Source organism: Saccopteryx bilineata, chromosome 7 (genome assembly GCF_036850765.1).
Source record: "Saccopteryx bilineata isolate mSacBil1 chromosome 7, mSacBil1_pri_phased_curated, whole genome shotgun sequence".
Classification (NCBI taxonomy): Eukaryota; Metazoa; Chordata; class Mammalia; order Chiroptera; family Emballonuridae; genus Saccopteryx; species Saccopteryx bilineata.
The window spans coordinates 61,067,638-61,093,946 of NC_089496.1; the positions used below are offsets into that span (position 1 = coordinate 61,067,638).

At 58.1% G+C, this 26,309-nt stretch overlaps 2 protein-coding genes across 7 annotated transcripts in view; both read right to left on the minus strand.

The window, feature by feature from the left end:
- OCA2 (OCA2 melanosomal transmembrane protein) overlaps positions 1-8,758 on the minus strand; it is a 69,581-nt gene extending 60,823 nt beyond the window's left edge. For 2 of the 5 annotated variants that reach the window (XM_066239978.1, XM_066239973.1), the window contains exons 1-2: positions 8,644-8,758; positions 3,821-4,095 (exon numbers count right to left, since the gene is read on the minus strand). In XM_066239978.1, coding sequence (XP_066096075.1) covers positions 3,821-4,053 — 233 coding nt within the window. In that variant the 5' untranslated portion in view covers positions 4,054-4,095; positions 8,644-8,758. Of the gene's footprint in view, positions 1-3,820; positions 4,096-7,845; positions 7,986-8,159; positions 8,269-8,295; positions 8,369-8,643 lie in introns of those variants that run through there. The other 3 variants (XM_066239975.1, XM_066239977.1, XM_066239974.1) reach the window with 3 other exon arrangements.
- Positions 8,759-9,643: 885 nt separating this feature from the next.
- Positions 9,644-26,309, minus strand: part of HERC2 (HECT and RLD domain containing E3 ubiquitin protein ligase 2) — a 124,085-nt gene continuing 107,419 nt past the window's right edge. For both annotated transcript variants that reach the window (XM_066239227.1, XM_066239228.1), the window contains exons 77-93: positions 25,976-26,091; positions 25,118-25,316; positions 23,668-23,882; positions 22,263-22,440; positions 21,595-21,756; positions 20,954-21,045; positions 20,654-20,793; positions 19,084-19,271; positions 18,515-18,712; positions 17,632-17,715; positions 14,639-14,780; positions 14,335-14,529; positions 13,764-13,876; positions 12,807-12,997; positions 11,988-12,093; positions 11,524-11,736; positions 9,644-10,539 (exon numbers count right to left, since the gene is read on the minus strand). In XM_066239227.1, the coding sequence (XP_066095324.1) occupies positions 10,267-10,539; positions 11,524-11,736; positions 11,988-12,093; positions 12,807-12,997; positions 13,764-13,876; positions 14,335-14,529; positions 14,639-14,780; positions 17,632-17,715; positions 18,515-18,712; positions 19,084-19,271; positions 20,654-20,793; positions 20,954-21,045; positions 21,595-21,756; positions 22,263-22,440; positions 23,668-23,882; positions 25,118-25,316; positions 25,976-26,091 (2,805 nt within the window). In that variant the 3' untranslated portion in view covers positions 9,644-10,266. The remainder of the gene's footprint in view (positions 10,540-11,523; positions 11,737-11,987; positions 12,094-12,806; positions 12,998-13,763; positions 13,877-14,334; positions 14,530-14,638; positions 14,781-17,631; positions 17,716-18,514; positions 18,713-19,083; positions 19,272-20,653; positions 20,794-20,953; positions 21,046-21,594; positions 21,757-22,262; positions 22,441-23,667; positions 23,883-25,117; positions 25,317-25,975; positions 26,092-26,309) is intronic.

Below are 26,309 nucleotides of genomic sequence, written 5' to 3' on the forward strand. Positions count from 1 at the left end.
CTATGGGGTACAGGGGTGACGGAGGCGCCTGTCCTTGGGGGCTTTAATGAGGTCCGCGGATGCCCCAGCTGGTGCAGACAAGTGCAGCAAGGCGGAAGATGAACCCCACCTGGGGGATTCACGATTGGTGCGCTTTCCGCTGTCCAAAGGGGCTGAGAGATTTACTGGGGCTTTTCAAAGTCTTCATCTCCCCTAACTGCAGACACAGAAGGGCCTTGGATGCACTCAGATGAACGTCTGGGCGAATCAACTCCCATCCAGGTGTTGTCCCCGGGGCTAGTTTGTGACACGGCGCTTCTGGGAGAGCTGACCACTACCCCCTGACCTCACTCACATGACGTCACCACCCTGAGCTTCCATTTCCTCAGCTACAGAATATATATGAAAAGGGGTGGGGGACCCATTTTGTCGCATTGGAGGAGACAAAAATGGAAAACCTAAGGATTAACTGTAGCTATTGATTCAATTATTGCTGTTAGACCTTGAAGCCTCTTATGAACGGTTTTCTGCATCACTTGCGTCTGGGACCTTACTGTGGTACCTGGTTCAACATCGGTTCTTTTGTGTGTGTGTGTGTGTGTGTGTGTGTGTGTGTGTGTGTGTGTGTGTGTGACAGAGACAGAGAGAGGGACAGATAGGGACAGACAGAGACAGACAGGAAGGGAGAGAGATGAGAAGCATCAATGCTTCGTTGAAACATCTTAGTTGTTCATTGATTGATCTTTCATATGTGCCTTGACTAGGGGGCTACAGCAGAGCAAGTGACCCCTTGTTCATGCCATTGACCTTGGGCTCACGCCAGTGACCTTGGGTTTAAGCCAGTGACCTCTAGGCTCAAGCCAATGACCTTGGGGTCATGTCTGTGATCCCACGCTCAAGCCAGTGACCCTGTGCTCAAGCTGGATAAGCCCACACTCAACTCTGTGACCTCGGGATTTTGAACCTGGGTCCTCTGCTTCCCAGTCCGATGCTCTATCCATTGCCTCACCGCCTGCTCAGGCTAAACGTCGGTTCTTAATAATTACATCATGGTGAATGAGTTAGATCCCAGTAATCATAGCACATTGCCATGAGATTGGCTTTTTGACTCAAATAAAAACAGTTCTCTTAACCATTAAATCGATGATGTGCTTAGAATCAGCCTTGGCCGTCTGAGGAGCAGAGGGGTGTTCAGCAGAGGAGAGATACAATTACCCCTGAGACAGCAGCCCCCCACCACCTCCTGGAATGGCTCACAGTAGCACCCTACTCTATGGTGTGCAGACTTTGCCCCGTATCTGTGGAAGGGGAAAATTCAACATGAGGGAGAAAGTGCAAAGTGCATTTTAATTTCCCCGAGGTGGCCCGTCAAGGGTATAAGGAATCATTTCTGAGCTTCTATTGTATTTACTTATATTACTAAAGAGTTGGCCCTGGCCAGCTGGTTCAGGGGGAGAGCGTCAGCCCGGTGTGTGTATGTCCTTGGTTCAATTCCCAGTCAGGGCACACAGGAGAAGCACCCATTTGCTTCTCCCTCCTCCCTCTCTTGCATCTCTCTCTCTCTCTCTCTCTCTTTCTCTTTCTTCCCCTCTTGCAGCCATGGCTTGATTGGAGCGACTTGGCCCCAGTGCTGAGGATGGCTCCATGGCCTCCACCTCAGGCACTAAGAATAATAGCTCAGTTGCTGAGCAATGTAGCAAAGCCTCAGCTGGGCAGAGTATCGCCCCCTGGTGGGCTTGCCAGGTGGATCCTGGTTAGGGAATATGTGGGAATCTGTCTCTCTGCCTCCCTTCTTCTCACTGAATTTAAAAAAAAATAAGAAAAGAGACATAGATACCAATGAGTGTCACTAGGAAATCTCCCAAAAAGACCTGAGGACATTCCAAGTTTAAACTTAACTCCACACGGTCCAGGTACTGGTCCCCATGATTCCCAAGATCCCTGGACCTGCCGTGAGAGAGGGCATCGGACTCCAAATCCCACCTTGAGAAGATGCTGACCACCCAGGAAACGTTACTGTCCCGGAGTCTACAACTTAAAAATGGCCATCCTGGCCTGACCTGTGGTGGCGCAGTGGGATAAAGCGTTGACCTGGAACACTGAGGTTGCCGGTTCGAAGCCTTGGGCTTGCCTGGTCAAGGCACATATAGGAGTTGATGCTTCCTGCTCCTCCCCCTTCTCTCTCTCTCTTTCTCTCTCTCCCCTCTCTCTAAAAATCAATAAATGAGCCCTGGCCGGTTGGCTCAGTGGAAGAGCATCGGCCTGGTGTGCAGAAGTCCTGGGTTCGATTCCCGGCCAGGGCACACAGGAGAAGCGCCCATCTGCTTCTCCACCCCTCCCCCTCTCCTTCCTCTCTGTCTCTCTCTTCCCCTCCCACAGCCGAGGCTCCATTGGAGCAGAGATGGCCCGGGCGCTGGGGATGGCTCCTTGGCCTCTGCCCCAGGCGCTAGAGTGGCTCTGGTCGTGACAGAGCATCGCCCCCTGGTGGGCATACTGGGTGGATCCCGGTCGGGCGCATGCGGGAGTCTGTCTGACTGTCTCTCCCTGTTTCCAGCTTCAGAAAAATACCAAAAAAAAAAAAAAAAGATTTAAAAATCAATAAATGAAATATTTTTTTAAAAAAATAGCCATCCTCAGAACGGAAAGCCCAGCCCTGCCTTTCCTGATTTAATTAACACAGAAAATACAGAGGACATCTCTATTTTTCTCCGACCTTCCTCTCCTCCAGAAAGAAGGAAATCGCATGAACATCTATCTCTCTGACCTGGGACGGGGGTGGGGGGGTCGGAAATGCACACATTGCAACAGTATCAGTTTTCTCCTGGGAACCGGGAGGAGGAAGACAGCTGCCCAGAAGGACTCCCTGTGGTCATTTGGGCCCAAATTCAAAGGCAGAGTCAAGCAGCGGTGGCTGGTGGTGCTCACACGATGCAGGAACCTGCGACAGGGTGAAGACAGTCTCTTCGAGAGATGATGTTGAGAAAAACAGGATCTCCATGCAAAAATGAAACTAGGCTACCTTCTTACACCACATACAAAAGTAAGCTCAACGTGGATGAATGACTTCAACGTAAAACCCAAAACCATAAATAGGCTCAGAGAAAACACAGGCAGTAAATGCTTTTACGTTGCTCTTAGCAATATCTATAAAAGACATATACAGTATAGGCTTTTAAATTCATGTGATACTTTTAAGGCTTTAAATGATATGCTAAATCTTTACACTAAAAACTCTTTTCTATTTCTATTACCCTTTAGATATACATTAGCCACACCTTAGAGGTAGCATTCATTCAAAACAGGCCAGGAGCCTGACCAGGCGGTGGCACAGTGGATAGAGTGTCGGACTGGGATGCAGAGGACCCAGGTTCGAGACCCTGAGGTCGCCAGCTTGAGTGTGGGCTCATCTGATTTGAGCAAAAGCCTACCAGCTTGAACCCAAGGTCGCTGGGTCCAACAAGGGGTTACTCGGTCTGCTGAAGGCCCGCGGTCAAGGCACATATGAGAAAGCAATCAATGAACAACTAAGGTGTCGCAACGCACAATGAAAAACTAATGATTGATGCTTCTCATCTCTCTCCGTTCCTGTCTGTCCCTGACTATCCCTCTCTCTGACTCACTCTGTGTCTCTGTAAAAAATACATACATAAATAAATAAAAATTTAAAAAATTTATATAAAAAAAAAAACAGGCCAGGAAAGCGACAGAATACTGGAAACATCCTTGCATAACATCTAGACACTGTCCCCCCCACACACAGAAAACGTGGGAGAACTGTGCTCAAGGTAACCCAGTATTTGTGGATTGCAGCTTTACAAGATACAACCATATTTAAACTCACCTCTGCTCCGCGACGAATGAGCCAAAATCTCGATCTACGGGAGCCCAGCAGCTCTGCCCGGCCGCCCCGCCAGGGTAGAGGCTCTCGGGGTCCGCCCCGCCGGCTTGCTGCTGCCGCGGCCTGTGGTCACCAGCGGCAGGTCCCAGGCCGGCACGCGTGGGGGCGGACGTCTGACGGAGCTCTACCTCCAGCACCCTGGGGGCCAGCCCGCCACCTTCCTTCTCCAGATGCATGGTCCGGGCTCACACGCCTCACGGGGGTCCGACTCCCAAACGCTAAAGACAAAGCAAAAAAAAAGAAAAAGAAAATCTTGAAACCAGTGAGAGAGAAATGACAACATCTCTACAGGGGAAAAACAAAACAAAAAAGTGTGTAATTAATACACCACACCATGGGGCTGCAAAACGTGTTCGGCAAACTAGTAAGAACAGAAAGGAGAGAGAGGCACCTCGGTGTGCGGCCGTCAGAGACTTCATTTCTCTCTCGGCAACTGACAGTGCGGCTAGGCAGAAGGTCAGCCAGGACACAGAACTCAACTCCCTCAGCCAGGAGGGTCTGACGCCTTTACTGAACACGCCCCCCAACAACAGCGGCACGTTATTTTCAAGTGCCTCCAGATGCTACACCAAGATAGACCTCACCTGGGATGGAAAACAAACCTCCAACAAATTTAAAAGGATGGAGGCCCTGGCCAATAACTGGCTCAGGGGGTCGAGTGTTGGCCCGACGGCATGTGGATGTCCTGGGTTCAATTTCCCCACCCCAGCCATCAGGGCACACAGGAGAGGTGCCCATCTGCTTCTCCACCCCTCCCCCTTCTCTCCCTCTTCCTCTCCTGCAGCCACGGCTCAGTTGGTTTGAACATCACCCCAGGCACTGAGGATAGCTTGGTTGGTTGGAGTGTCGGCCCCAGGTGGGGGTTGCGAGGCGGATCCTGGTCAGGGCGCCTGCAGGAGTCTGTCTCGCTATCTCCCCGCCTCTCACTTAATAAAATAATAACAATAGAATGAAAGAAAACAAAGGATGGAAAACAAACAGATTGCATCCTACAGCCACAAGGGAATCCAAGCAGGGAACGCTAACAGAGAGACGCATTCTCGGCCATGAAGCCACCGGCACGTCTCGATAATCCAGGAGTCAGAAAAGAAGCCTCCGTGTGAATTAAAGTAACACTGAACTGGACAAAAATGACAGCGTATCAAATCCTGTGGAGCCCAGCTGCCCCGGCTGGGACAAGAAGGAGGCAGAGAGCGCTAAGCGAGCCGTTAGAAGGAAAAAAGTTCTCACCTCAATCATCTGAGCTCTCCTCTCGATAACGTAGGGGAAAAAAACGAGGAGCCCAAGATACTCATTGAAGGCAGAGATCAGAAAATAATAAGCCGTCAGGGCAAGATCAATGAACCAGAAGAGCTACAGAGAAGACCAAAGGAAGCAAGACCCAGTTTTTCTAAAGCACTGACAAACCTCTCGCATATCTGACCAAGGCAGAAGGGGACACAACCAATGCTCAAAGTAAAACAGGGAACATCCTCATGGACTCCAGAGGCGTGAAAAGAATACTAATGGTACTGTACAAACAACCCTATATACATACACACATGGGACAATTTCGGTGGAACAAAACCACCAATTCCTCAAAAAAAGCAAACATGAGTCTGACTCACTCAATAGAAAGTAAGTGATTTGAATAACCCTAAAACTCTTCAGTAAACTGTGTTTGAATTTTTAAAGTTCCCCGAAGAAGAAATCTCCAGGCCCAGGTGGAAAATTCTACCAACCCACTGAAGGAGAATGAATACCAGTTCTACCCAATCTCTTCCAGAACACAGAAGGGGAGGAACCCTTCCTTCCCAATTAATTTTATGAGGCCCGTATGACCTGGTACCAAAGCCAAGACAAGAAACAACACAAAAACAAACAAACAAAAAACTCTAGAGGCCCATATCTTCCATGAATATGGTGCAAAAATCCTTAACACAACTTAGCGAAGGAAATTCAACGATATGTAAAAGGAATCATTATACATTCCAACCAAGTAGGAATTATTCCAGGGATAGGAATGAGGCTGGGTCAGAATTCACAGACCAATCCGAGTTCCATGTAGAGCTCACCGGACGAAGCAGCCGTTCCACATCCCAGACAGACCCAAGAGAAATAAAAAACACAGGCTCACAGAGAAACTTGTCCATTCATATTCACAGCAGCATCGTTTATCACACTCAAAGAGCGGAAATAACTCAAATGCCCATCACTGATGCACGGATAAGCAGAATGCGGGGTAGAACATTAGTCTGTAATAAGAAGAGCGTGCTAATGCATGACACGGCGTGACGAGCACCGGAGACATTTAAGTGAAAGGAAAACGTCAGTCACAAAAGAGCACGTAGGGCCTGATTCCACTTTATTTTTTTTGCATTTTGTTTTGTTTTGTTTCTTAATTTTCTAATTGTATGTATTGGGGTAACACTGGTTAATGAAATGATACAGGTGTTAGGCGCACAGTTCTAGAGTACATCATCTGTGTATCGCGTGGTGTGCTCACCACCCCGAGTCGAGTCTCCCTCCATCTCCACTCATCTTACCCCCTCTGTCCCCTCCCCCACAGCCCCCCTTCCCTCCTGCCATCCCCACACTGTCGTCTGTGTCTATACATTTTCTTTTTCCTTTCCTTAAACCCTTCACCTTAGCTCAGTTGGTTAGTGTCCTCCTCAGATTATGCCAAGGTTGCGGGTTTGATGCCCCATCAGGGCGCATATGAGAACCCACAAATGACTGTATAAATAAGAGGAACAACAAAGCAATCTCTCTCCTTTCTTTCTCCCCCTTTCCCCCCACCCCCGCGGAATCAATATATATTTTTAAGGGCCTGATTGCATTTATATATAAAATCTGCTGAATAGGCAACTCTGGATAGACAGAAAGTAAGTTAGTGGTCGCCTCGGGTGGGGATGGGAGAGACACTGTGCCCTCAGCTTCCCCCCTTGCAGGCCAGGACACAGGCTGCGGAGTCTAACGGGTTCTGCATAGTGTGAAATTGGCTGAAAGCTTCGAGAACTTTCCACCAGACAGGACTGTCTGTGATCGCCAGCGTTCTGGTTTGAAAGAGCCATCCCCCTCCCTCATCCAGGGACTAGAGCAGCGATGAGAGGGATTTCCCCCCTCCCCCCTCCTGGGGGGGGGCACTCCCTAGGGTCCTGGAGAGCCTGCCCCACAACCGCATTCCAGACCCATTCCAGACCGATTTCTGCCCATCCTGAAAACCAGTTTGCAAACTGTGTCCTCTGCTCCCCGCCCCCATAAGGAGAGACCTGTGCTGGGCCCCCAGTGCTGGGCCCCCAGCCCGCGCCTCCTTCTGCGCACAGACCAAGGGGCTCGCTGCTGTGCCCACGCCCCCTCCCGGGGGCACAAATGGCCACGAGGAAAAAATCCGGAATCGAAACTTCGGAAAAGCCAACCAGCCCGCGAAGTTCTCACCCCGGGCCCAGGGCGACTCCCAAGTTCCCCTCTGCAGCCCCGACCACCCCACCGTGTCCAGAGACTTGCTGGTCTCCCTTCATGTCGCAAAGGTGCGCAAACAACCCCACGCAAGTCCTGAGACCCAGGACCCTTGTGACTGGTCCCACCGTCCATCCAGGTGCCCCCATTGCAAATGGGGAGCCCCCTGACGACCCACCCTCACCTCGGAACTGTCCCCTGCCCTGGCTGAACCTCTCAGACTCGACACTAGACAGTGGTTTTCTCCAGCCGGCCTCAGCTTCCTAGCACCCACCCGCAGGGATCTCACAAAACATACATCGGACCACGCGGCCCCCGGCTCAACACCTGTCCCAGGGGGCTCAGGTGTGGCTGCTGCAGGGCCCCCGGCTGCGGTCAGCGCCCCTCCCTCCCCTCTACTTCCGGATGTCCTCAGACCACAGCCAAGCCCCGGGGAGTTGTGACCTTCTCAGAGAACAGTCTCATCATCTGCTTTTCACCCGTGTGATAAAACCTCAGAAACTTCTGTTCCTAAATCAGCCCCCTCTTACCACAGCGCTCCGGTATCTGTAAACTGAACTGGCAACAACAAGCAGATTTTGCATGTCCTGTGGAGTTGACCTAAAAAGCTTTCCCCTCTGTCAATTTTAGTGCGATGTACTCCTCACGAGCAATTATGTCAGAGTGGAGATCCCAGGTGCACGCAAGTTCCCAGCCCCCCCCCCCCCCCCTGTGTCCATGCAGACAGACCAAGTCCAAGAAGGGCTGTTCCTAGGCGGTTTAGGTGACAACGGGCGGCGTTGTATGCAGGCCAAGAATGCTAACAGCCTCTCCTGTTTTCTCTCCTGGGAATCACTCCACACACCTTATGTCGGAACTCAGACAGTCCCCTGCCCTGGCAGTGCGGGTGCCCCTGACCCGGGTCTGGGTCTGCAAGCCCAGGGATGTTAACATCCCTGTCCTTGGGAAAAGCTGGCGACATGAAATCCGTGAAAACCCACCGTGTGTGGCTCAGCGCGCAGGGATTTAAAGGGCACATTCCGTTCCCCAGAAATGCCTGACCCGCGCTCACGTGCGCGGCCGGCGCTGGGAGCCAACGCCACCGAGCAGGCTGAGCACAACAGCGGCTTCCCAGCACTTCCCAGGTCCGGCCTCCGGACCGCACCCACCCGGGAGGACCCTCCCCAGGGAGCCGTTTAGGTCCAGCCAAAGGTGTGCGCTGCGCTCACAGCGGCTGCCCAGGCTTACGCGCCTTTACACTAACTTTCCCAGCTTCCTGAAGCCACGACCCACCCGACACAGGCTTATGGAAACCCCGCCTGCTCCCCACCCCCTGGCTCCCCACCTACCTGAAGACTGGCTCCTACTGCAGGAGTGAAGTTTAAGGTGCAAACTGCTCTCTCTGAACCATGAGGGGAGCGCAGCCTTGGAGAGCTCTGGCCTCGAGCTGGGGGCACACAGGGCGGGGCGCTGTCTTGCCGGCCTGACCACGCCCACCAGGCGACGGCAGGACTGGGAGGAGGGGCCCCCTGACCCCCCACCCCCCCAGCTGCAGAAGAACCGTCCAGCCAGATGCCTGGGAACCACACAAATGCTGCCTCTTGCATACCACTGACTTGGGGGGCGGGGGACTTGTTATGCTGCCGCGGCTAACAAAAGGGTGGGTGATAAAAAACACCCAGGAAGCTCGTGAAAATTTCGAGCCAAGTTTAAAAAATTTGGGGGGGGGGCTAAATTGGGGGCATTCACCAATTTGGTCGTGGGTAAGTTTCTGGAAAACAACTTCTGCCTCTCCTTGGATCTTCTAATGTAAAAGATTGGGTCCCTGAACAGTCGCCCAACATGAAACGCCTGCTGTGGACCCATCTGGTACCGCTTAAGTGGTTCTGCAAACTCATTAGTCAACAGAGCCAAATATCAACAGTACAACGATTGAAATTTCTTTTGAGAGCCAAACTTTTTAAACTTAAACTATATAAGTAGCTACATTCCTGATCGAGGTAGCGCCCAGGTCCCGAGAAGCAGCAGCTGCCGTTCCAGCCCACTGCCGGGTACACCAGACACAGCACTGATCTGGGCTTAGAGGGACAGTCACCAAGCCTGCAGAGACACACAGACGGGGCGAGCACTCCAGGCTCTGGACAGCAGCTGCCCCGACCCTCTTCCTTCTCCTAATGACCTCTCATTTGTCACTCGTTGGGTTTTGTAACCAAAAAATGAAATCTAAGGAGGCCAGAGTGGCTTTAACTAGGAGTGTGCTGTCGGAGTCTAATTCATTCTTCGGTTGTGGCCCACCCGCATTGCCCGCTTTAGCAGAGAAGAAACTTTGGCTCACGGTTTTGTGACAGAAGTTTTATTTATAGGGAATTAAAATGTAGGCATATACACAATACACGCGTTATGTATAGTTCACGTTCCATGACAGGTCCTGACGGTGCTCACAGAAAGGCCGGGGCAGGTCACACGCACACGCACACCCAGACGCAGACGTGTGCGCCTGGAGGAGGGGATGCGTGGCCTCTCAGCCTGGGTTTTGGTTGAAATAACCTTGGGATGCATTCAAGTAATACCGATCACTTAAGATGTTCAAAAAGATGTTTAATCAAGTCAGAGTAAAACGAATTGAAACATTGATAACACGAGCTCATGGTTACACAGTATTTCCAATGTACGATCGAGACAACGCACCGCACTTGTCAGGAAGAAGATCTATTGCACCCACAAGTAAAAAAGCTTTTCATTCATTTCTGGGAGGCTGCACGTCAGTATTTATATAAACATTTACAGTGTTGTAAACATGGCGTGGCGAGTGAGAAGACCCTCTTCATCTCCAAGGTCCATGTCGTCGCCGCGGCCGCCCGCGCGCAGGCCGATTTCCAACATCACCCGGCCAGCACCCTGCCCCAGCCGGCAGTCCCTGTGCCGGGCTGGGGTGCAGAGGGGGTGCGGTCACCACGGCCGCTGCTCCCCGCTCAGTGTCCCGTCAGGTAGTCCTGCGTGGAGTCTGAGGCGAACGAGTCCACGTCCTCGTTCTCCGAGTCCTCGCTGCTGTCCTCCACGGCCGGCTCCCCCGAGAGCGCGATGCGGGCGTAGTCGTCCGTGTCGATGGACTTGCAGAAGTGGATGGCGTACTTCAGCTTCTCCTCCAGCACCTGCTTGCAGGAGTACCTGGGCAGCTTCAGCAGGAAGAAGCAGGTGTAGGACTCGGGGAGGAAGTGGTCTGGCGGGTTGTACTTGTCCAGCACCTGTTGGTGAGAGGCAGGCGTGGTCAGAGGCGGTGGGGAGACCTCGCCCGCACTCACAAAAACCAGCACCCAAGAGTAGCAAGCATCGCTGCCTTCACGATCTAGCTAGTTTTAGGGAAAACTTATCAGGTCCTAAGATTGATGTAAAAAATAGCAGCGGGTACTGGGACAATTACTTGTTCCCAAAACCGTGCTGTGAAGACGGTGGACGGGGGACCTGCCAGGTGTGCACAGCTGCCACACACCACGAGGAGCGGCTCTCTGGCCTCCACCCCTCCCTGCAGGTTAAGATGCTAGACATGCGTGAGAACTTGCACAGAACCCAGAATTATCTGGGTTTCCAGAGAACTGTGCACAGAACCCAGAATTACCTGGGTTTCCAGAGAACTGTGCACAGAACCCAGAATTACCTGGGTTTCCAGAGAATAGCCACAGGCTTGCAAAGATACCCCTGACAGATGATGGTCAGGCCGCACTCAGGAAGGACCTCCCCGAATCCTCACAAACAGGCTGAGAGAGAGTGGACTGCCCACCCCTAGCCGCCCCCTGGGGAGCCCCCACCAGCAGGCACTGGCACCAGGAAGGTCTGTGAATGGGGGTGGGGGAGGAGGGGAGGGCGAGGGGGAGGTATGGGCTGGTCAGTGCACACAGGGACCTACAGGCAAACGGCCCGTTCCGAGTGGGGCGTGGAGTCAGAGCTGATGAGCGCTCCAGGCTACGTGGCCGATTCCCCTGCTCCACGCAGAGACGCGGCCCTCGACCATGTGCACTCGCGCCCACCTCACGCTGCTGTGGCAGGGGTATGCAGTGCTGTGCACAAGCCATTTCTGAAATCAGGTATGCCACCCAAAACCTGCAGTCACAAAATCCTGAGCTCTCAAATCTAAGGGGTTGGTGTTTTCCCAGCGAAAACGGGGAAGTCACTTAACGCAGGAGAGCAGTTCTCAACCTGTGTGGGGTCCCCCAGGCCACCAGGAGCCCCACCTGGATGACGAAGTCTCGGCCTCGAAAGTCGGCGATGGTCCTGGGCAGCCGCGTGCGACCCCACACAAAGCGGAGGAAGAGGGAGCGCTCCGTGTTGGAGAAGGACTCCATCACCTCCCAGAACCACTGGGTCAGGGGCGCAGACGGCTCCACCCCTTTGTACGTGGCCACCGACTTCAGAAGGTGCAGGGGGATGTCCGGGCTGCCGCACACCTGCGGAGGGACTCAGTCAGGCCGGCACCCCCAGTCCGTCCTTCAGCGCAGAACCCACCCCGTCCACCCAGGCCCACTGGAGCGAAGGGCGGGGACAGGTCCCAGCACCCCATGGACCTGCCCTCTCCCCGGGGCCACCCTGGGAAGGGGGCAGGGGCACAGCTCAGACTCCTGAGTGCAAGGTGTCACTGAGCAAGGGCTCTGACCCGGGGGTCACCACGCCCCAGTGGCAGCTCGTTGAGGTCACATACCATCGTCTCCAATTCGTATCCGGTGAACAGAGAAAGGAGGGGGACAGGCACCACGCGGGCCATGCCCTCCCGGACGGCGGCCACCTGCTCGTCGAACTCATGGAGCCTAAAAGGAAACTCCCTTTGCTTTTCCTCCTTGGGGACGGAGACCCCGCCCTGCTCACACCTGTGTCACCACCGAGAGTCAGGGGGCGCTTCAGGCACGTCCACGGCACACCTCACAGCTCGAGTCACCAGAGTGGCACGGAGGACAGCCACATGGGGTCCGAGGCAGTTCTCAGACCTCCCTTCCTTCCCCCCGGGAGCCCGGCCCACGACCCCCACGGGAAGGGAAGAGTCCTCTGACCCCACTGTCTCCAGGGCCCTCGTGAGACAGTCGGGGCACCAGGTGGAATGGGACACGGGGGACAGTGCAGGGGCCTTGCCAGGCCCACCCTCAACCACGGACGCTCAGGGCCTTGTCCCCACACCAGCCAGGGGCTCCCAGGGGGTGAAACCCAAGGCTACGCGGACTCGGGCGACAGGTGGAGGCAGCGACACGCAGGGGAATGCCCTGCCAGCAGGGACCACGCCCGAACGCTGGGCTGAGAGCCAGGCAGGGCAGGAACGGCGCCCACAGTCCTGCCCCAGGAGCTGACAGAGACGGGTACACATCCCGTGGCCGCTGCGGGGACAGTCCCCACTACGGGAATCCTGTTCTCTTCCGAGTGCAGGGAGAGCCAGGAACCCGGGTGAGGACAGGAAGTCCCAACCCTGAGCACAGAGGTCAGCACGCCCTGTCCACCACACTCCCGAAGACCACTCCCGCGGCCCACGCACCTGTAGTTGATGGCCATGCGCACGTACTCCGAGCGGTTGTCCAGGGTGATGTGCGAGTACTTGGAGCTCAGCTGGATGTCCTGGCCGCTGGCGCTGGGCACAGTGAAGGGCAGGCTCATGGCCTCGAACTCCTCTGAGGTGGCTTCATTGTCACGGATATACATGAGCCCAGGGATGAAATCCTTGTCCACCTTTCCAGGGGAGAAGGGAGTCTGTGTTGAGCAGGGCTGTTCCCACACCACGGATGGCTCAGAGCCGGGCGCTCAGTCCCACGGGGCTGCGGTCCGCTGGGCACACGCCAGGCTGGGCGCATCCCACGGGCCAGGAAGTGGGAGACAGCGGCACTGGAGGAATATGTAACTCAAGGGCCAGGAAGTGGGAGACAGCGGCACTGGAGGAATACGTAACTCAAGGACCAGGAAGTGGGAGACAGCGGCACTGGAGGAATATGTAACTCAAGGGCCAGGAAGTGGGAGACAGCGGCACTGGAGGAATACGTAACTCAAGGGCCAGGAAGTGGGAGACAGCGGCACTGGAGGAATACGTAACTCAAGGACCAGGAAGTGGGAGACAGCGGCACTGGAGGAATACGTAATTCAAGGGCCAGGAAGTGGGAGACAGCGGCACTGGAGGAATATGTAACTCAAGGGCCAGGAAGTGGGAGACAGCGGCACTGGAGGAATATGTAATTCAAGGACACCCTCAACAGTAACTGCCGAGAGCACGGCCGTGGTGGCCGCCTGCCCACAGCTCTCCCAGCAAAAACGGGGGCTTCATCTGCAGACACACAAGCTCCAGAGCACAGACAGAGGGCCGCCTGGATTCTCAGAGCAGATGGGCCTGGTCCACGCACTGCCTCTGCTGCTGCAGTGACCAAGCAGGACCTCAGGGCCGGCCAGACCTCCTGGCCGGGCCCCGGGCCCCACCTTCCCCGGCCTGCCCTCCTGAGGCCGTCACCTCGCTGAGGTCCGCGATGCTGAGGCCCATCCCGGCCAGCTGCTTCCACACGGGCTCGGCCAGGCTGAGGCTCAAGGGGCTGCCGGTGCGGATGGCGATGCCCAGTAACACGCCTGCTCGGCAAAGCACAGAGACAGCGGGTACAGGAGTCAGTGCCAGACGTGCCCTCGCTCACACTGCAGACGGGCCCTGCACTGGGCTCCAGGGCCTTCAAACCAGCCCTCCCCCACCCGCAGGCCCCACCCTCAAGCATCTGCCCGTTCTGACACCAACATTTCCTTTTGTTCCCAAGGCCAGGTTTCTAACTCTTCCCCTCTACCCACCACCAGCGGTCAGCCACACCAGACCACCCTGCTCCTGAGGGCAAAGCAAACAGCAGGAGCTGCTGGCACAGACCCCGGGGGCGGAGAGTAAGGGGTGGGCTGACCAGACCCTCAGCCATGCCCACAGCTGCAGATACGTTCACGACGCAGAAACGCCTCGCCCCTCCGAGCGCTGAAGGCACCCGAGCGCCACCCGCAGACACACACGTCCACCGCCCCGCCCCGCACAGCGCCCCAGCGAGGCACACCCAGGAAGCGGAACATGCTGGTGTGCACGGGCGCCCGGGCCGCGGGGCTGAGCAGGTAGCAGTCGCGGTTGGCGCCGGACTCGTCCCTCCCGTTGGGCGTCACGATCAGCAGGGGGGTGAGCCCGTTCTGCAGCTCCTCGCAGATCTCGGCTATGGACTCGCTGTAGCCACCACCGCAGTCGTCCACAGATTCACCTGGGGGGGGCACAGCCGGCTCTCAGCCCCAGTGCAGCCACGGGAGCAGCCCCGGGGCGCCCAGAACGCTCGCCTGCACACCACTCGCCCCAGTGCCTGCAGCGCTCACCCACGAACTTGACCTTCCAGACGCGGTGAGGGAGCAGCAGGCTGTCGGGGCTGAAGGAGCTCATCTTGGCGCACATCTGCCCGAAGACGGACTTGGTGCCGTCGGGGCCTGCGAGGCCGCCCTTGCTCCTGGAGCGTTTGACCTGGTGGAGAGCAGGGACGGGGCAGCTGTCACAGCAGGAGGCGCACGGCTGACTGGCCCGGGGACACAGGCCGCCCCTCCCTGCCACCAGCACTGTGCTGCGGGGCCCGAGGAGCCACTGTGAGTGCGGCACATGCAGAGAGCACAGAGCACACAGGGGTGTGGTGCACGCCTTCACCAGCGAGCCTGCTGACCTCCCACCGCCAGGGGAGGGCTTCCAGGCCAAGCCCCCTCGCCCCCCAGGGCGACTCCTGTCCCCACCACATGCACCCCAAGCCCCTGAGGACCTCAAAGACCAACCTTGAGCTCCCGCCCCCGCTCAGCGCCGTGTATTCACTCACTCACGCCTCACACCGGAGACACGAGGCGGCCCCACCACCCAGCAGCACGAGGCTCAGCCTTCAGCGAGCACCCGAGAGCTGCAGGCCCCGTGTTGGCAGCAGTCACCGGGGGCTCAGTGACCACAGCCTGATGCCACCTCCCCACATGGCTCCAGCGAGGGAGCGGCCCTGCCAGGACTCTCGGCTGTCACAGTCCAGCACATGGCCCTAAGACTGAGCCCAAACCCTGGCTTGCCTCCTCCTTCCTGTCCGGGCCCGCCCCACCCTTGGGGTCCCTTGTCTCCAAGGACAACCACTTCACACCCTAGTCTACGCTGCCCAGCCAGAGCGGACGCAGCCCTCGCCCAGGGTGGATTCAGCAGCCCGCAGCCACCTCGGCGCCCCCAAGGAGCTCGGTCAGCAGCGAGAGCAAACAACAAATTAAATACCCGGTGACCACGGGGGTGCCGCCTCGCTCACTCTCAGCACCCGGACTCCACATGGAGTTTCAGGCAGAGTGAGCACCGGCCCTCCTCGCTGCCCAAACCCACGCCTGGGACAGAAGCTGCGTCGGCAATCAACACACACAGCACGGAGTGTCCTACAGGCCAGACACCTGGCTCCACGGTCATGGGGCCGATTCTCTAAACCTCCCAGCAGCCCCAGGGCAGGAAGGAGAGGCTGTGTCCCACACGGGGACGAGACACAGGCCTGCTTCACTCTCCGGATGTCACACGGCCTCTGTGCATAATGGAGTCAACGGAGAGGCGCTCTCAGCTGCCTTGAGGAGTGTGGCTGTGATGCCGGTGGTGACACCTCAGGACAGGTGCCCATGGCCTGACGGGGGGACCGCCTGTCCCACAGCAGGAACCTAGGGGCTTTCACTGTCCTGAATACTCTCATTTCCTGGAACAAGCAGCATAATTCTGCACTAGATTCAAAATGAAGACTCGTTTGCAGACACTAACTTTCAGGTCCTGTAACAAAGCTAAATCTCCAGTCACACAAGGAAACGCCTCCAGAAACGCCCTCTGCTCAGTGTCCGGGACACAGCACAGACAGCAGGACAGCAGCTCCGATGTGTGTCCCGGAGCCACACCCGGCAGGAGAGGCCGGTCCTGCCCTTCCGGACTGTTCCACGTGGGTCCCGCAATGCAGCCTGTGCCCGGTCTTTGGTCAGAAAGACCGCCTGGCTCCGCTTCTGTGGACGTCCGCAGCCCCTTGGACGCCCAGGCACACAGAGGCGGAGCCTCGAAGAGATGCCTGTACACCCCACCGCCCTCACGGCTCTGTTCTCTTAACCGTCCCCCCACGCTCCTGCCCGGCCCCTGTGCTGGGGCAGGACGACGGAAGGAGAGAGGCCCAGTGCGTGACGGCTGACAACCTGGGACAAGGACAGATGCCCGGACACCCAGAGCCCAGCCCGGAGCCGCCCACGGCTGTGGCGAGCACGCGATGCAGGAATGCCGTGGCCTGTGGCCCTCAGCTTACAAGCTTCTATGTCTCAGACCTCACAGTGCAGAGCAAACCACAGCGGGCCTCCCCAAGGTGTGGGAATAGCGGCTTTTGCATGAGCCCTGGTCAATGGCCGGTCTGTCTGCACGGCGGCTGCCTGGCCTCTGGCGCGGCACTGAGCACGCTGACGTCCGCGACAGAACCACTTCCATCAGCCTGGTCACGCGTATTCCCCAACAAACCACTAGAGTGTGTACTTGACTTAGATGCCCCAGGACAAGGCTGAGCACGCCCCTGGTCACGACCCAGCATCAGGGCGGGAGTCATGTGTCACCACAACGGCACAGAACAAAGACTCTGTTCTTCGTGGCTCTGCTTCTGTTCCAAGAGGTAGGGCTGGGCCTGCGCAGAGGCGCTGCACCACAGGCGCGGGCATCGTGTTGCACCATGGCAGCGGGAATGCAGACAGCCCCATCCTGGCCCTCTGGTCACTGCCAAGGGACACATCAGTGACGCCGGCCCAGGAGCTGGCAGAGAAAGCCACGACAGCCGGGGAGGCCCCGAGGCTGGGGGCACAGGGACTGCTACGATCCACAGGCGATGGCTCTGACTGACCCCGCTTCTCAGAACCTGACCCAAGGGGCTACGTGGAGACACCCCGGGTGGCTGCCGTGCGGCTGCATCCCAGGACAGGAGCACAGTGTCGGCCTGGCCGAGCACTCGGGACAACACACGAGAACACGAGCAGCAGACGATGCCACAGCCCGCTGCACGGGACAGGGAGGCACCCAGGCCACCCAGCGTGGTGAGCAGAGCACACAGGCATCCAGCGCCAGCAGGAGCCGCCATCGTGTCGCAGAAAGACGGGCAACACTTCCTCTTCCCCTCCTGCTCGTCCGCATGTGAGCCTCCAACCTGGAGGAAGCGCCTGCCGCCCGCCCGGAAGCCTCAGCACGGAGCCCACGCCGGGGGCACCTGCACTCCAATGCCAGCCATGGCCAGTTTCCCCGCCCCGCCCCGGGGACGGCTGGCAAGCAGGACAGAGCCACAGGCGGGCAGAGCCCCACCCGCTGTCACCTGGATCCGGTTCAGCTCCACCACGGGGCCGTGCTGGCGGTCTCGCACCATCGTCGCTTGGACCACTTTTCGAAAGGCCACCTCCTAAAATGTGACAAAATTTAGAATCTGACACAGGAAAGTGGTGACAGTTAAAACCCACTCCAAAGCCACTTGCTCAAGAACAGGTACCCGCACACGCTCTTTCCCGAGCTGAGAGACAGCCGGGAACAGCGGCCCTGATGCCCGGGCCTGCACCAGGTGCTCTGGCCTCCAGTGACAGGACTTGGGACCCAAGGCCCAGGGCAGGGCTGTTGGGGACCCATGCTGACCCAGGTCTGGGGCCAGGCCCTGGGGACTGATCAGAACTGCAAGGCTTCCCAGCCCGACTCTGATGACTGTCCTGGGCCCACTCACGACTAACCACTGGCCACGCCTCAGGGCTGCTGTCCTGGCCGAGGCCCCACAGAGCAGGGGCAGGCAGTGAGCCCTGGGGCAGGCCAGGTGCGAGGTGGGGACAAGGACACAATGAGGGGGGACCGCAGGCACCTGCCCTGAGAGAAAGCAGCCTCAGACGGTGAGGAAAGCGAGGCTCCACGCACCTGGGGCATGAGAGCCCCCCCCAGAGCTCACTGCCCGGGAGGCAGAGAGCACCTCAGGATGGAGGCCCGGTTCCACCAGCCTCCCCACAACTCCCTGGGGAGGCGAAAGGTGGTGACGAAGGGGAAGCACGGCTCCAGAACGAGGCTTCTCTGTCGCGGACGTGCCTGAACCCCCTGCCACCCCCAACAGAGGAGGCACAGCCGGTGCGTGAGCGTCTGCCGGGGGTGGGGAGCCGCGCCTGGACGCCCCCATGTGGAGCTGCCGCCGGGTTCAAGTTCACCGCCCCGGCCGCACCGAGTACCTTCCCCTGGGAGATGAGGATGCCCCGCAGCGTGTCGAAGCCCACGGCAGGCCCGAGCCCTGTCTCGTGCAGGGCGCCCTCCAGGTCGAACATGGGGATGCAGGGGCAGAAGAGCTCAGACAGGTGGTGCAGCAGCAGCAGCCGGTTGCGCAGGGCGATGACGGGGATCTCCTGCAGGTGGTTGTGCTCCATGGGCACCTGCAACAGCGGGGCATCAGGGCCACGGCTCGGGGCGTGGGCCGGCCCCGGAACACGGCTCCTGGCCACAGGGCAGCGCTCCCACGCCCACGTCGGCCCAAAAGCCTCGCTGCAACAGCACCCGGGCCACCTTCGGCACTGCATGGACCACAGGGCACAGGGGGCGCCAGCGTGGCTGCGGGCAGCTCAGAAGGGTTTCATCAGCACATACAGACCACCGGCTGACGTGAACGGTAAGGTTCATACAAGCACCGCCTGAACGTTAGGGACCTGAGTTCCTTCCCATGGAGCACCTGATGGCACCGGGTTCACAGGAGCCTAATGACTGCCACCGCGTGCCCGTCCCGAGCCCGCCAGCCTGCAGCACCCACCTGTGCAGGGAGCTTCCCGGAGCTGGCCGGCTTGCTGGTTGACCAGGCCAGCGTGTGTGCCGAGCCACAGGCTACGCGGTTGACCTTCTTGCCCTGCAGAGCAGCCACCAGCCGGGGCCTCTGGATGGCGTTGGTGGTTCCGTCCCCTAGCTGACCCTCGTCATTGTCACCCCAGGTGTAGACTTCACCTGCAACAGCAGATGTGGGAGCTCGGAGCTGTCCGTGAGGACGGTGAGGGCATAGTCTGTCCACCCCCACGCGGGGTGAGACCAGGTGCACACGTGGCCGGGATGCTTACAGCCCTGTGGCCCAATGTGCTGTTTCTGATCTTAAAACCTCAGTGTCTGGTCAGTGAATGGAACACAGCTGTTTTCAATCAGAATAAGACGGTAAAACAGACGTTGGTGTCCTGAGTACAAACTGACTTTGTATGCTAAACGGAAGGCCAAGAGCCAAGTTTCTAAACAAAACCCATGTTTTTAAAGGAACCAGTAATTCTTCCCAACATGCATCTCCTCAGGGCCCCCTTTCCCGCTCACTACAGCGGGTCCCGCACCCCTTTCCCGCTCACTACACTGGGTCCTGCACTCCTTTCCCGCTCACTACGGCGGGTCCCGCGCCCCTTTCCCGCTCACTACGCTGGGTCCCGCGCCCCTTTCCCGCTCACTACAGCGGGTCCCGCACCCCTTTCCCGCTCACTACGCTGGGTCCCGCACCCCTTTCCCGCTCACTACGCTGGGTCCAGCGCCCCTTTCCCACTCACTACGCTGGGTCCTGCACTCCTTTCCCGCTCACTACGGCGGGTCCCGCGCCCCTTTCCCGCTCACTACGGCAGGTCCCGACCAGGAGCCGCACACTGCTCTGAGGCGGGGCCAGGAGCCACGAGCGCCCCCTGGATGGCAGCACTTGTGAGGTCATGGGCAGAGCCAGTGTCCGTCCCAAAGCCATGGGCACTGTTGGACACGAGCGAGGACAGGTGACCTCCCTGCAGCGCGTAGCTGAGAGCAGGGAATCAGTGTTGGGTCCCCAGGGCCACCCTGAGGCTCGATGAGTCACCCGGAGGCCTCACGAGATTCGGGATGTAGTCACGCTCAGGGCTGACAGTTGTCACAGCGTGAGGCCACGAGCACATCAGCGCAGGGGAAGGCCCCGGGTGACGTCAGAAAGGACCAGACACGTGTCCTGTCCCAGGGAACGCCTGGGCCGCATAAGCGGTGACTGCCCAGGTGAAGTGCTGTGCACCTGCAGCTCGTCAGAGACCTAGCTCCCAGGACTTCCACCTCTGCCCGGACATCCCCATGTCCCCGACCCCAGTGAGGCCTCTCTCAGCGAGGGGTGGGGCTCCTCCTGAAACCCCGGTTCCTGGGGGCGGCGGGGCCGCCTGCGTGCAGGGCTCTGAGGGTCCTGTCCCGGGCCTGCACCAAGAGCTGCTTCTGCACAGCCGAGAACTGGCATGCTCACGGGTGTGCACGCCGGGGCGGAAGACGCCCTCTCGGTCCGGGTGGTGGCCCCCGCCCCCTGCTGCGCGTGCGCAGAAGCAGAGTGGCGAGCTCGCAGGCTGCCTACCCACCGTCCTCTGTGCAGCACACGCAGTGCAGGGAGCCGGTGGCGATGGCGGTGACCTTCTTCCCCTGCAGCCCCTGCACCTGCCGCGGCCTCCTCACATGGTCGTCTGACCCGTGGCCGAGCCTGTGGTAGTCGCCTTTGCCCCTGCGCGCAAGGAAACAGCGCTCCAGAGGGCTCGCCCAGCCGGGGCCGCCCTGATCCACCCTCCTGGCACGGGCACCGCCCACCGTGGAGCCACAGACCAACCCATGGAGGGCAGTGGGCACGACCTCAGGTTGAGTCCCGCGGGACCTGCCTCGCGTACCACGTGTACACAGCGCCGGACTTGGTCAGGGCCACCGAGAACTGGGATCCGCACTCCACTTTCACCACCCCAAGGCCCGCGAGGGACTCGATCTAGGAGGAAGAGACGCAGCTGGACGGACTCCAGCGCGGAGGCTGCAGCCCACCTGTGGCGGGGTCGGGGGAGCCGGGGCCCCACAGATCACGGCTGGGCAGGGGGTGGGCTCTCAGGGGAGCAGGGGGCGGGCTCTCAGGGGATGGGGGGGGGGAGCAGGGGGTGGGCTCTCGGGATCCGGGGGGAGCAGGGGGCGGGCTCTCAGGGGAGGGGGGGTAGCAGGGGGCAGGCTCTCAGGGGAGGGGGGGGACAGGGGGCGGGTCCTCAGGGGAGCCGGGGGCGGGTCCTCAGGGGAGTCGGGGGAGCAGAGGGCGGGCTCTCAGGGGAGCCGGGGGAGCAGAGGGCGGGCCTGTGACCACTTCCCCAGATTCACTCTCCCACCCGACTCACAAGATGCTAGGAGAGCACACAGCGTTCACAACTCAGCAGGACCTCCGGGCCTGCACCCCCTCTTCCCCGCACGCTCACAAGACTATCTGTAAAAAGGGGAGAAACCCGCGCTCCAGGGACCTTGCTGCGTGGGGCCTGGGCAGCAGGAGCAGAAATACCTTCATGGGCACTTTGCAGCCGTCACTGCCCCCGCGGCCGAGCTTGCCATAGTCCCCGTCGCCCCAAGACCACACGGTGTCGTCGTCCGTGAGGCACAGGGTCTGGGCGTCCCCGCTGCCACAGGCAACGTCAACCACGCGGTGGCCCTGCAGTGCCTCCACCTTCAGAGAGACAGGACAGCGCGGTTACCTGACCGCAACGGAACAGAGGCCGGCCCACCCGGGGGAGGCGGTCCGTGTGCCGGGGCGCGCCCGCTTTCAGTCCTTACAGAGAACAGCTCATTTAACAACCCCATCGGACCAAACAGAAAACACCGCTGTCGCCCTGAACTATACGGAATACGTACAAAGCACCTCATCCGCATCTGGCAGTGTCACTGTCGCTGGTGGTGGTGGAGGGGCAGGTCCACACACCAGGCAGCTGCACCCCCTGCCCTGCCTCACTACCTGGGTCCCCTCGAAGACAGAGCACGTCCCAAGATGCCAAGTAACAGTCACCATTCTAAACAGAAACCTTCCAAGCACGATGCTGCTTAGACAGCCCAGGGAATACGCACCAGATGGCTTCTATTTCCACTGAAAGCAAAACCCTCTGGTAAACACCCAGGCGACCAGGGTCACCTCTGAACAAGGGCGAGCAGCCCCCCAGGCGCAGAGCTCCCCCTCACCAGCTTTGGCTTTAACTGGTCCTCACTGTCGCTGTGCCCCAGGCGGCCATACCGGCCCTTGCCCCAGGTGTACAGGTCCCCAGCGGAGGTGACGCAGGCACTGTGGGCCCCGCCTGCAGCGATGTCAGCCACCTCGATGCCTCTCAGAGACTCGATGACACGGGGACGGTCACACGGGCTGTGAAACAGTGCCACCATAACTGAAGGTCAGCTCAACACCGTATTTTCCTAATCCTTAGACATTTTCAAATGTCAAGCTTCTGGTCTGCTGCTGACAGTCAATGTCTACTTCTCAATTTACATCCTTCAATCTTTTTTGCCTTTATGGTTTTTTGGTTTTTTTGACAGAGTGTCAGAGAGAGGAACAGATAGGGACAGACAAGAAGGGAGACAGATGAGAAGCATCAATTTTTCGTTGCGGCTCTTCAGTTGTTCATTGATTGCTTCTCATATGTGCCTTGATATGGGGGGGGTGCTACAGCAGAGCGAGTGACCCCTTGCTCAAGCCAGCGACCTTGGGCTTCAAGCCAGTGACCTTTGGGCTCAAGCCAGCAACTATGGGGGTCATGGCTACGATCCCACGCTCAAGCCAGATGAGCCTGCGCTCAAGCTGCCTACCTCAGGGTCTCGAACCTGGGTCCTCTGCATCCCAGCCTGATGCTCTATCCACTGCGCCACCGCCTGATCAAGCTACCTTTTTGCTTTTTAAATTTTTTATTCTTCAGTGACAGCTGATACACCTTATATGAGTTTCAGGTGTCCACCCTCTGCTTAGACATTACAGAACTTACTAAGAGATTGCCTCAATGAACGTCACACTCACCTGACACCACACGTGGCTATTAGAGTGTTACTCACTATACTCCCTGTGCTGCACTTAGCACCCTGGGACTGTTCTAGAACTGCCAATTTGTACTTCTTACTCCCTGCACCTTTCCATCTGTGCCCCCAATGCCCTCCTATCCGGGAAGCATGAAAATGGTCTGTGTTTCTGTTGTTCGTTTTTTAGATTCAATTGTTGATAGATACGTATTTATTGCCATTTTATTATTGACATTTATCCTTATCCTTTTTTCCCTTCTCCTTCTTAAAGAAGACCCTTAACATTTCATATCACTTATTTCTGTGCCAAAGCTGTCACCATTGAAGCAGATCCCTGTCAACATGGTCTGAAAACCGAAGCACCGCTATTCTGTGCAAGCATGAACGCCGCCGGTCCCACACAGGAAGTACCTCCCGTTACCGTGGCCCAGCTTCCCACCCACACAGGAAGTACCTCCCGTTGCCGTGGCCCAGCTTCCCACCCACACAGGAAGTACCTCCCGTTGCCGTGGCCCAGCTTCCCACCCACACAGGAAGTACCTCCCGTTGCCGTGGCCCAGCTTCCCACCCACACAGGAAGTACCTCCTGTTGCCGTGGCCCAGCTTCCCATCCTCCGCTTCGCCCCAGGAGTACACCTCTCCTTCTGCAGACAGGGCCAGGCAGTGCTTTCCTCCCGAGTTCACGGCCACTTTCCGGATGGAGACGTGCTGGATGGATTCAAGCAGCGTCGGCGTGGACACGGACTCAGTGCCGCCGACTCCCAGGCGGCCACCAGCACCATACCCTGTGGCGTAGAGCTGAGGCAAGACAGAGGGGCGGCGGTCAGAGCCCACCCAGGGAGCCCAGAGGTTTAGCGTCTGGAACCCAATCCGTGCTCAGACATCTCGACCACAGAGACACAGAGCTGGGGATTTTAAAATCGCAGGGGTGAGACTTGACTGGTGCCTTATCGGTGCTCTTGCAAGGGAAGAAGGCATTATGACTGTTAGAAATAGCAAGTTCACAAAATGCATTTTATAAATAAGGCCTTCCTGGAAGCATTTCTGCTTCTGTCTAGAATACCAACTGTAATTAATACCAAGAAGAAAAAATAAAGGTTTATGTATCCACCATGTGCAAAGCCTTGATAAGAGCATTCACAAATTATAAACAGTATTTCATCGAGGCAGCAGGTAAACCACACAACAGAATACACTTTTTCTTTTACTCTAAGTGGGTAATGGTTTGGGGACACAAAATATCTTTATCACTCATTTAAAAAAAACTGAGTGCCTACTGGAACGCGTGTCAGACATGCCTCCGATGAAAAGTTACATGCTGCTTCACGTCATCGCACACGCGTTGCGGGGACCTTTGGGGAAGAAAACATCAGGGATGACACAGGAAATGGAACTGAGTGCGCAGGGGGCGGTCTGAGTGGCGGCTGCTCCCTGGGAAAGGGGGACTGAGGGACCCACGCACGGCTGTGGGGGGCCGTGCCATTGGGGAGCCTGCCAGGGCTCAGCTGTGAGTGGGAAGTCAGCACTGGAGGAGTGGGGAAGTGGGGAGCCCCTCCCCACAGCGCCCGGGACGGTGCGAGCACGATACCTCCTAGACCTCACTCTCTAGAGAACGCACAGGAGACTGTGGAACACAGGAAGGGAGAGCACAGAACATGACTGAATCGCCACGAGTTCACATAAAAGTGTCAACTATTTCCACCCACCAGCAGCAGTTACCTTTTTAAGACAGCCTAACAATAGCAAAAAAAAAAAAAAAAAAAAGGAAAAGAAAAAAAAAAGGAATATGTGTAACGGATTCCTGACATGGAAACCCCTCAGACACTCCTGCACGTGAGCTACATTTCAAAGTAGAAGCGGGGAAGTCCAGGATGTGCTGAGGTCGCGCAGGGATGCTGTGGGGCAGTGGCGTCCAGCGCGCACAGAGCGTGAACCTGAGACGGGATTTCACGATGGGCCCACACACCACGAACCACACCGCGCTGCGGCCCGGCATCTCCCGGTTGGCGTCAGCGACGGGAGCGCACCCTCACCTTCCCGTCAGCGGTGACCGCAAACAGTGTCTGCTCTCCGCCGATTAGCTGCACAGGTCTGAGGGTGGCCAGGGCTTCACACGGCGTGGGCACCTTCACCTTGGCCCCTTCGATGCCGCCGAGCTGGCCCCTGTGGTTATGTCCCCATCCGTAAATGGTGCCGCTGCCGCCAGCTGACAGGGTCCAGTCGTCGGGCCGCCTGGAAGCAGAGGGAATGAGCACGCGCAGCAGAGGGAGGCGGAGGGAGTGAGCACGCGCAGCAGAGGGAGGCGGAGGGAGTGAGCACGCGCAGCAGAGGGAGGCGGAGGGAGTGAGCACGCGCAGCAGAGAGGCGGAGGGAGTGAGCACGCGCAGCAGAGGGAGGCGGAGGGAGTGAGCACGCGCAGCAGAGGGAGGCGGAGGGAGTGAGCACGCGCAGCAGAGGGAGGCGGAGGGAGTGAGCACGCGCAGCAGAGAGGCGGAGGGAGTGAGCACGCGCAGCAGAGAGGCGGAGGGAGTGAGCACGCGCAGCAGAGGGAGGCGGAGGGAGTGAGCACGCGCAGCAGAGAGGCGGAGGGAGTGAGCACGCGCAGCAGAGAGGCGGAGGGAGTGAGCACGCGCAGCAGAGAGGCGGAGGGAGTGAGCACGCGCAGCAGAGGGAGGCGGAGGGAGTGAGCACGCGCAGCAGAGGGAGGCGGAGGGAGTGAGCACGCGCAGCAGAGAGGCGGAGGGAGTGAGCACGCGCAGCAGAGGGAGGCGGAGGGAGGCGGAGGGAGTGAGCACGCGCAGCAGAGGGAGGCGGAGGGAGTGAGCACGCGCAGCAGAGGGAAGAGTGCGGCGGACTCCGCTTCGCGCACGCACCCCGACGCAGGCACCAACCTGTTCATCCACTGCACCAGCTGCTCATCCTGCTCCCTCCTGAAGACGTCGTGGCTCTCATGGAGAACGTCCAGGGTCTCGCTGTCAGCCATTAACTCACGGATCTTCTTAGCCACCTGGACGGCACGACCACAAGACGATCAACACCCACCTCTCAAGGACAAAGCCTGTCATGTTGAGGTACAAGACAGGAGGCGCCCCCACGGGAGACTATTCGGGGACACCAACATCAGCACTGATTCCACAGGTCATGAGCAAGTCCAGTGACTGTGTCACGTCTAAGGTGGGGAAGACGTCTGGCAGGACCGTCCCAGCTATGGTTCACTAACACTTC